Raw genomic sequence first — 10812 nt, 5'->3', positions numbered from 1 at the left:
CGACTAGTTTTTACAAGATTCCTACGGCCAGATATCTTTTAAAATCAATATGTATAACTTTAGATAATTATATTTGTGATATGTTTAAATCTTATTTATCAATTATTTTACATGTCTGTTATGCTGTAAAATTTTCTCTTCAACGGGATTTATCTTTAGCCTCCCTCTAAAGTAATGGTATATGCCAGGCAGGTCACCCAGAGGTCGTCCAAGATGGCGGCACCAACTCGAAAATCTGTGGAGTTTTTCTACGACGTTTTGTCGCCCTACACATGGCTGGCGTTCGAGGTAAGATAAACAACTGTCTAAACCTTTAAAAGAACATTTTCTCTCTCGATACTGTGTGCCTGCTATAAGGAAAATCATTGGTATTCGCTGATATACGTGAATTTGGAGGTAGGGAGGGGGGCGGGGCACAGAAACAAACGTTCTTGACTAAACCAAGGAGGCTGACTGAAGTTAGGAAAAAGCAGAATTACGAAACGGTTTTCAGCATCATCAAAAGAGAATCTGAATTGGTGTTATCGAACAAGCTGATAGGCATGGCAGTTATTTTTCTGTTATGTAGATTTTTTTTTGATGAGTGAAAACCTGCACGGAAAAAAGTCTGGAGGTCAGAGTCCTTTTGTAATGTAGGTCAAGTAATCTGTAAATTATGTATGCATGTGACCTTATACTTAGCTTTTTCATTAGCAATACGTCTTCGCCATGGTTCGCAAACAAGCCATTTCGTAATTCGAGTACGTATGTGCGGTGTCAAAGGTGAAGGCCCCTGGCTTACTTTTTTGGAAACAGTTCTGTCTCGACCTTTGTTTTGATTTGTATAACTATGTCCAAACGGGTTTGTGTAAGGTTCTTTTAGATGCAGACGTTTGACGTCATAAGCTTTGAATTCCTCATACACGGGCCGCAGGCTTTACAGGCATCCAAAAGTATAAGACCAGGGCGTGTACCCGGGCAACATTGACCCTATAGAGTAGAGTAGAGTATATATATCATATATACATCCCGAATGGTAATGAAATATATAACACATCCTGTACATGTTCCTTTTGCAAGAAGCAAACTAATCTGAGTAAAACATCATCATCATCATCTTATCGGGCAGCTTGCCCGGACTAAGGCTGCTCTCTCCCTCCAGGCGTCACGGTCTGCCATTAGTTGGTCTAGATCTTCAGCCCTCACCTCTACATCCCCAGCAAGTTGGTCTATGTAGGTCCGTCGGGGTAGCCCGACACAGGAGTGCCCATGAGTTGGTGCCCAGAGCAGGAGTTCACTTACTTTATATAAATATTATAACATAATGATACAACATAATTAACATAACAGGAGTATAACATAATGATACAGAATCTGATATCCCCTTTACCCCCTGCCATCCACAGGTGATGTGCCGTTACCAGCAGAAGTGGAACATCGACCTGAAACTGAGGCCGTTCTTCCTGTCTGGCATCATGCAGGGGGCAGGTAGGAGGGCACACATGTCTGTCTGACTCTTAAAGTACAGTCCAGGGCTTTTTTTAAAGAGGGGAACAAGGGTGCTATAACCCTATGCCCAGATCACGTGCCGGGGCATAATGCACCAGTGTTTGTACTGTAGGTAAAAGCTGTGTGAGACTAGACTGTAAGGCTAGGGTAAATACAAAATGATGATCTGTGCATCTTCCCCCCTCCCCACCAGATAACCGTCCACCTGGCATGGACCCCACCAAGGCCACCTACATGGGAAAAGACCTGAAGAGGCTCATGGACATGTACAAAGTGCCCTTCAAGTTGCCCAGCAACCATGATGGCATCAAATTAATCTGTACATCTTTCCTCACTCCCCACCAGATAACCGCCCGCCTGTCATGGTCCCCGCCAAGGCCATCTACATGGGAAAGGACCTGAAGAGGCTGACGGACATGTACATTTAGTGCTCTTCAGAATGTCCAGCAACCGTGATGGCATCAAATTAACCTACATGCATCTTCCCCCCTCCCCTCCCAGATAACCGTCCGCCTGGCATGGTGCCTGCCAAGGCCAGCTACATGGGGAAGGACCTGAAGCGGCTGACAGACATGTACCAGGTGCCCTTCAAAATGCCCAGCAACCCTGCGGAGGTCCTGTTCATCAAGGGGTCTATCAACGCCGGCAGGTTCCTCACGGCGGTGGACATGAACTGTGACCAGTACTTGGAAGAGTTGACAAGGTTTGTAATTTTGTATGCATATAAGATTTACATGGGCCCACTTAGCCTGGGTGCCATCCTCTTTCTACCAGGGGGCTCCTACACTCGCTACCTATGAAAATATTTTTTAGGGTAGCGAGTGTAGGAGCCCCCGGTAGAAATAGGATGGCACCCAGCTGGCTAGGGCCCACTGCCCGGAGAATATTATATTTACTTTTGGTATCCACAAAGCACCCAAAGTCCCAAACAAACGGTCCCCTATCGATATTCAATATGAACTATATAGTAAATGGATGTATCCAAAGAATGATATTGCAGTAGTTTGAATATAGTGTATATTAGTACATGTATTGTGCATACATTTGCACTTTTCCTCCTTGTTTTTTCATCATGGTGGTTTCTGAATATGAGTACCTACATACAACAAAGCAGGCTGCCATTTTTCTCCTTCTTGTTTCAACCAGTGGAAAAATAACTAAAAAGTAGAATAAGATACATTTGTTTCAACCAGCTGAAAAATAACTAAAATAAGATACATTGGTGTGTTTAGGTTTGTTTAATAATGATGCACTGCTAACCATATTATCAGGCAGTTGTTCCTGAGGATCTACTACCGCGACGAGGACATCACAGAACCCGCCAGTCTGATGTTATCATGTTTGTCTACTGGTGACACATCTTGTTATACATGATATATACAATACCGTTTGGCTAATGTATATTCATAACATGATGCACTAAACCCATTACTAAACCCATGTTCCTAAGAATCTACTACCGTGACGAGGACATCACAGAATCAGCCAGTCTGATTTCGTATAGAGAAAAGCTTCCAGTAAGCTAATATCGGTGACTGTTTTTATTTTGTGTTTCTTTTTGGCTGTGTACATTGATACATGATGTGCCAAACCCTTCACCAGGCAACTGTTCCTGAGAATCTACTACCGCGACGAGGACATCACAGAACCCGCCAGTCTGATGTCTGCAGCAGCCAAAGCCGGCATCCCGGAGGACCTGGCCAGGCAGCTGTAGTTATATGTTTGACTACTGCTGACACATCTTATCATTAAACCCTTCACTAGGCAACTGTTCCTGAGAATCTACTACCGCGACGAGGACATCACAGAGCCTGCCAGCCTGATGTCTGCAGCAGCCAAAGCCGGCATCCCGGAGGACCTGGCGAAGCAGCTGCTCTCCACCATCAAGGACCAGGCTGTGAAGGACCGGCTACGACAGAACACACAGGTGTGGTATAGCGTACATGTGTAACGAGCAAAGTCTTTGTGTCTCGAGCGTTGTTCCATATGCCATGTAACGAGCAAAGTCGTTATGTCGAACGGGACCGGCCGTTTGTACATAGAACGGCCGAGCCCGTTCTACCATTTGAATAAAAGAGTTGTTTGAGAGGTTTCAACACATGCAGTCGTGTCCGTACTAGTGTCCGTATTTCTTGACCTCTCACACATGAATTGAATTTTGACTTGTAATGTGGCACATATTTATTCCATAGATAAACCATCTGAATTCCTAATAAATGCTGAAACCCCCCCTTAGAGACAAGATATTATAGGTCAATTTTTGTAAGCATGTCTGAATATGTACGGTTTCTGCCATGTATTGTCCTCTAGATTGACACTTTAGAGTTCGGTCATGTTTTTCATTGACTAAAACTCAGTAGGCAACTTTTGACAGCCTCTTTCTTACATGAATACCGTGTAGCAGATAGCAGGTCTTGATAACAAGCCTGTAGCCTGTATAATGAGTCAGCAGTGCAGGACAGATAAGAGGGACATACTATAGGTAAGACAGGACCGTCAGATGACAGGAATAATAGAGTGGAGAGGATATGAGTGTGAAATAAAGATTGGTATAAATTATAAAGTCTTATTATTATCGCCAAGCAAATACATTGGCAGAGGAAATTCATCCTGAATTCCAGAGTTTGCTGACAATTTTGAAAATGAAACAATAGCAAAATATACACATCACGTACCAGACACTCATTATCAAAAGTACAGAAACTGTACAATACATTCTTGTAGTGAGGAAACCACAAATGATTGTTCCTCGGCCACAGCAACTCTTTTGTGCATCAGTCCTCACGTCATCACTAAGTCTTGGATCTCTCTCCTTTCTCCACGCAGGCCGCGCTGGACCACGGGGCGTTCGGCTCGCCCACCATCGTGGCGCACGTCGACGGGAAACCGCAGATGTTCTTCGGGTCGGACAGGATGGAGCTGATGGCCCACATGCTGGGGGAGAAGTGGTACGGTCCGCTGCCTGAACTGGCCAAGGCCAAGATGTGAACTTGATCAGAACTAGCCAAGGCCAAGATGTGAACTTGATCAGAACTGGCCAAGGCCAAGATGTGAACATCCCAAGACTTACGCCAAATAACAGTTATTCATTCATTCGACCAGCAACTGGATTAATCTCCAAGCAGATCCACACGGGGCGCGAAAATCGTATATGCTAGCCAGAGAAGGTCCAGTACCCGTAGGGTCCATACCCGTAGGGGCTGATTGGACCTTCTCTGGCTAGCATATACGATTTTCGCGCCCCGTGTGGATCTGCTTGGAGATTACAACTGGATATGATTTTGGAAACAGTCAGACGTTTCAAGTAGCATCCAATACCGTTCGTCAGTGACCGTTTCCAAAATCATATCCAGTTGCTTGAGTAACTGTTATGTGGCGTAACTTAATATAGGGATGTCTAACCTCCATTGACTTCCCAAGACTTAGACCCTGTTCACATTGGGTTATTAGTTTGAATAAATTTGTATGAATTAATTCAATTCGAATAGCTATCAATTCAGTTGCATTCACACCTGCCATTGGAAACTCGCTCTGCATGCATCCACACTCAATTCCCCTCAATTCGCCTATCTTGGAGTTTGAAGGAATCGCTAGTTTGCGCTTCAAGAAGTTGGGGTATTGAGAGGTCAGAGTGCAGTATGCGCCTTTCCAAAATGGCGGGAATTGGCGAACTAGAATTTCATTTGGAAAAGATGTGTAACAGTACTGTCAAAGGGAATTTATTGATGGCGAAGGCTTGGTCAATTTGATTCAATCCCAAATTGAAGTGTTCACATTCAGAAAAATCTACTCAGGCCCTTTAAGCGAATTGATTTATATAGATGTTGAACAGGGCAATAAAGTTGTAAAATTATTCATGTTGTGATGAGAGACTGTACTTCTCTGAACTGGTATCGATTTGACTGTAGATTGTCATGGTACCAGCCAATGGTGTAAGGCCTACTGCCACAACTTGCCACTGCATTGTATGTGAGGTTGCTGTGAGTGATGAAGCTGCTATCATGTTAAACATGAAAGAGTATTGATCTCTAAACTGGTAGGAATTGGTTGATGAGATAGCCTTATTGCACCAATTGTAAGTTTGTATATCGGATCAGACAGCATGGACAAGGTAAATCCGGAAAAAGAGACTTTAGTTTTTCGTTAATTAATCATTCAATACCACTGTCAACATTGAAAAGGTATGACACTTATGTCCATGAAATATGATGTCCATGAAATATTGATTATATAAATATGTGAATACAACCTTTAAGATAATGTGATTTCAGCGTTGTTGCTTTGTTGATATTCCAATGCATATGGTATACATGAGATTGAATGTGTTGTCTTTTTTGACACATTTGTGTGACAAATGACAGTGACAGAGACATGAAATATACGAACAAGAGATTTTATTGCATATCCAAATTGGGTTCTAAAATACACAAACTTGCTCAATATGTTCATATAGACACTTTTGAATAATAGTTACAAACTGGCTGAAATGTCTGCTTATGACAGTTGGGTAAAGTAAGAAGTAGATTAGGACTGAAATTAAGCATTTGCTTTTTTAGAATAGCTAGTAGTAATACAATACTTAGCTCCGTGTGACAGACTACCTTCTAACTATCTCTTCTCTTTTTGAAACAAGACATTTAAGGTGAATATTACTTAGTATAGTCCTAAGTCAACACCAAGCAACAGGTTGTATGTGAATGATAAAGGATGTGCAATATTAATCATACTGCATTGTGGATACACCACAAACCAAACCCAGCTGAAGAATATGGATATTTTCATGATATAAAATGGTTCTAAATAAGGCCGATCTGGAGACGATTACAAGCTGGCGTACTCGTTTTCTGCAGCCTTGTTCACCACCCCTTCTTCCACTTTCTTTGTCTCCATCTGGAAGAAATTGTTGTTGGCAGTCAAAATCAAACGGGCTCCAAAATTATGAGACAATAACTGCTCCACAAAAACACAGATCAGACTAAACAAAATTACCAAACGTGTTTAGTAGTACACGTAGGTTGATATACAAGTAGCTGAAAGGTATGTCCTGCATAACTGGATCGACTAACGAAACAGGTTGAAGTTGTACATGTGCTTGTTTTCTAGTTTTCTAGTAACGTTACCTTGTGACAAAGGCTGTGGTTGTGTATGTGTTGTTATTGTTGAGTAAGGTCACGCCATGTTGTTATTGTTGAGTAAGGTAACGCCATGATAGAGGATGTGCTTGCACATGTCATTGTGCTTGCTTGTTTGGTTGTTTGTTTAACACTCCGACCAATCAAATCACGTGAATCGCATTGAAACTCAGATTCGTATCAGCCATTTCCCGACAAATCCCTTTCTAACTTGCGTTAACGACTACATCTGACAAAACAAACTCGCCAGTGAGATGGTGAAAGGTGTCAGCTTTCCAAAGATGTTTTCAGATCGACAATTTTGGCACTTTGAAAGTGATTGAATCCGCCCGCGATTTAACGTTTAGAGAAAAGTAGTAGATTCACGTGGTTTGATTGGTCGGGGTGTTTAAGAGTAGCCTTACCTCATGCTCGATGACTGCCACGCCCTCCTCCTTGTCGACCTCCCCGGTTAGAACTTTACTGTAGGAGTACACCGTCAGGAACGCCCACAGCTGGGGTAAGGAAACATAAAGGAAGGATAAACTGACCCAATAGATAGGGTGTATGAGAAGCATGTTATTGCCGAAATTCAGTATCAGTGTATAACTCACTACTTATTCGGGTATTCACAGATAAGCAAAGGACAGATTTTGAAGTTACTTGGAAACGTTTGAACATGTTCTTAAAAAATCAACTGCAAAATTAATCAATAAAGTAAAATAGAAAATCAATACATAAAGTTCAAAATTTGGAGCTCATAAAACTTCAAAACAAATTGAGAACAAGTCACTCTTGAGTCGAATAGATAATGTTGTTTCAGTGTAAAGACAGATTTCACTGCCTCTCTACCAAATAGGCACCGCGGCGTCATTTCCCACATGTGCAGTCTTGAAACAGCCTAAAAGCAACGCGTGTCCTGCCTTTTACATCGAAATCGAGTTTCTGTGACCGAGTGCTGATAAAACTTACGAAGATGAGTAGGAGCACGACCCAGGCTGCCCAGTGAGGCGCTAGGAGATACACCCCCACCCGCATGGTATCGTCCTGGTAAACAAACAAACAAAATCAACAAGTGCGTTTTGTAGCCATTTAGCTAAAGAGTTTATTCAACCTAAACAAGCAAATATTCACAGCAAACAATAAATTTACTCATAGACAATCTACAAAGTGGCATCTTTTCACCTGGTAGGAAACATGACAATTGACGCTTTAAAGAGATACTCAAAAGTACTACGTAGAAATTACGTGCGTGATAAGGGACAATGGAAGCCTTGCATCGTGGCGACTATCAATAAATGAAGTGTAGAATCCATCCAAGTTAATTGCAGATGTATAGAGTGTTTCGATAATTATATTCTAAAAGCAAGATCGCACATGAGGTACTGCATATCATAACAAAACTGGATGTAGAAGACTATCCAAAGAAGGTATCAACAGAAGGTTGACATAGCTTGGCCATGTAGTGAAAGAATCGGACAACAAAATACCTAAGGTCGCGCAAAACTGGAGACCATGTGAGGGAAAAGATGAAGACCCAAAACCTTTATGGCGCCCATGGGGCTCTCCTTGCGATCAGCTCATACTATACTATGGCACAGAGCAGACTCAGATGGAAAGAAAAAGTCATGGCATTACGTTTCACCAGGATCGAAGAGAATAGGAAAGTAATGTGCAAATCCTGACTTACAGCTGTCTTGATGGCGTTCGGCACCCCGAACACGGTGAAGGCGATGGACACGCCGAGCCTGATGACGACATACACGGACATGGCACCCATCCACACCGCCATGGTCACCGGCAGGCTCTGTACATGGAGGAACGGTGTGGTTTTAGCTCGCAGAAAACTATATGCTATTCTACCAGTGGTTGTAACATTTAAAGAAAGATGCTGTGTACAGCATTTACAAGGTTAAAGTACAGTCAAATCTTACCGGTCAACCAACTCGAGCTCTAGTCACAATCCGCATTAAAACAGTCCTGTCCAATTTTTCTGGAGCAACCAGCCCCAGTCACCAACAATTTTACTCAGTCCCTTGAGTGGTTGTTGAGACCAAGTTTGATTGTACTTGGAAAATCCCTATCCTTCACTGCTGCGAAGGACAGTGGACAATACGTACTTAATTGTTTATCCATATCATCAAAATGCGTTGATGTAAAAGAAAATCAGCGGGTTGTTACTGTTACTGATTATATCAAATATTAATGTTTTTTTTCGGTAACGCGACGTCCCTTTTGCTATAAATGTTACTTACCAGACAAGCTCCTATGATCAGTATGACGTTGAGGAGAAACAGCAGCGCGTCCACCCCGACCGCCGCCAGGACAGCATAGTAATCTGTGGAGACGACTTCTGTTTAGATCCTTTGATATAGGAGATTCTTTATACACAACCAGGTATTAATCTCAACTGCTAACGTTTCGATGTCTATCAGACACCTTCTTCAGAGCTTCTGACTGGAGTACTGCTTCTCACAGCTATAAGTAGCCGATGTAGGTGGCGCTTTTGCGGTGAGAACACTGTCCCAATGCCTGGTTGTGTATAAAAAATCTCCTATATCCTATATTCTACCAACCTGATGAAATTATTTTCGGAAGCTTACATCCTTGTACATATTATAGCGTTGATATACTGCACCAATAAAGCTCTGTTCTTACAACAACGCTATCAACACCAGAGAGTGATTTTAAATGCAGTTTTTAAGTGGTATTTTAGTTACTAATTGATTCGGCCACAACATATCATGCGACCAGGATCATCTGGCCAAAGAGTTGTGATTAAGTACTTATAAATAACAGGACAACCAACTAGAAATCTTCAAGTATCTTCGAAAGCATTATAAAAATGAAATGTTGTGTTCTGAAGTTAGAATCGAACAAGTCATTTAGACAAGTTTGGCAAACGTTGCACATTAACATAAGTCTCATTCCACACAGATATAAACATATATGATATACGTAAACGTTTGCATAAACAAAATGTTGTAACTTACTGAGGTCAATAGAGCGGCCTGATAGCAACAGCCACAGCTCAAAGCCAACTTCTGCCAGGGCCACGATCTGCAAGCGTGGTAAGAATGTTAAACTAGTTTTACAGTTTCCGTTAAGGTATAATAGCGCCAACTGAGAAGTGACAAGAAACAAATCATACATGAAACCAAAACAAAGCAATGACCATCAGTTGTGGGCAAATGCAGGGAGTAAACTTTTACATAAACAAGAGCAAAATTTCGCTAATATCACTGGTAGTATCAACTCGCAACAGTAGCAAGGGAAGTTAAACAATTGTGTTTGAAATTTGTAAAATCTAAAGAAAGCAACCAACTCCGAAAATTGATATAATATTAAAATTTTCGATTATTACAATAAAAAACTATTAAAATATCACATGTAAAGACTGAGGTAAGGATGCACACAACACATCGGCCTAGTTTGATACAGTAAATCGACCAAGCATGACAACAAAAAAACAACGCCATGAATACAAGTGTATTGAGTTTGTTCTCACCGACAGAAGGATCCCAGCAGTCACGGCCCCCGCTCGTAGCGAACAACAGCAACTTTTCTTCATCATCTTAGATTAAGGTCTGGAAACAAGAAAACAAAGAATAAGAAAACAATTTGGGTCTGTGTTTGAGATATAGACAGGTATGGAGGTCAAATTCTCTGTGTTAAACCCGCAGCCCTGCGTTGAATGAAAGGCCATGACGTCACGGTTGGGCGTAACTGTCAGATGTTCAAACATCACCGCGCCTTACCTACACACAGGCGCTTTTAAGCACTTACTGTGCCCCCACCCTGTTTGTGACAGGCCCAATGATACATTAAAATAACATGCACACCTTTGCTTTCACTGTCTCCAAGCCAACATGGATACAATAATGTACGCAAGGTATTTATCCTAGGGGTAGGAGACATGTTTGGGCTAAAGATCAGCGATCATGCATTGAGCTTTCTGTCACCTTGTTATCAGACGGTCGGAATTTTGTTCAGAACAATTTAGGACAAATCCATTATACATGTACCATGCAGGTACATTTTTCTACCTTTTTTTCAACATAGCCAGAATTGGTAGAAAATGGAAATTTCGTTTCCTTAAAATTCTCTCAGTGAGGACTCATGGACTTGGAAATGTTCAGTAGAACTTTTAAAGTGATGCTGTGATATTGTCAACATAGTCAGATATGTCTACGGCGCTTTCAGCACGTTTGGA

The 10812-nt window shown here is 41.8% G+C and overlaps 2 protein-coding genes across 2 annotated transcripts; one reads left to right on the top strand and one right to left on the bottom strand.

Moving 5' to 3' along the window:
- Positions 1–157: 157 nt before the first annotated feature.
- LOC136443811 (glutathione S-transferase kappa 1-like) lies at positions 158–5802 on the top strand. The gene is made up of 6 exons (XM_066441175.1): positions 158–288; positions 1386–1467; positions 1990–2191; positions 3091–3198; positions 3241–3415; positions 4315–5802. Exons 1-6 carry the CDS (start codon positions 175–177, stop codon positions 4474–4476), a joined length of 843 nt encoding a protein of 280 aa, XP_066297272.1. The 5' UTR covers positions 158–174; the 3' UTR covers positions 4477–5802.
- A 72-nt stretch (positions 5803–5874) lies between these two features.
- Positions 5875–10451, bottom strand: LOC136443181 (uncharacterized). The gene is made up of 7 exons (XM_066440322.1): positions 10108–10451; positions 9593–9659; positions 8855–8937; positions 8290–8406; positions 7572–7646; positions 7025–7114; positions 5875–6378 (listed from the first exon to the last, which is right to left on the bottom strand). The coding sequence occupies exons 1-7, from the start codon at positions 10171–10173 to the stop codon at positions 6310–6312; spliced, it is 567 nt and encodes a 188-aa protein (XP_066296419.1). The 5' UTR covers positions 10174–10451; the 3' UTR covers positions 5875–6309.
- Between the last annotated feature and the right edge of the window lie 361 nt (positions 10452–10812).

The sequence above is a fragment of the Branchiostoma lanceolatum genome, chromosome 10 (assembly GCF_035083965.1).
Source record: "Branchiostoma lanceolatum isolate klBraLanc5 chromosome 10, klBraLanc5.hap2, whole genome shotgun sequence".
NCBI lineage: Eukaryota > Metazoa > Chordata > Leptocardii > Amphioxiformes > Branchiostomatidae > Branchiostoma > Branchiostoma lanceolatum.
This window is presented reverse-complemented; position numbering and strand designations above follow the sequence as displayed.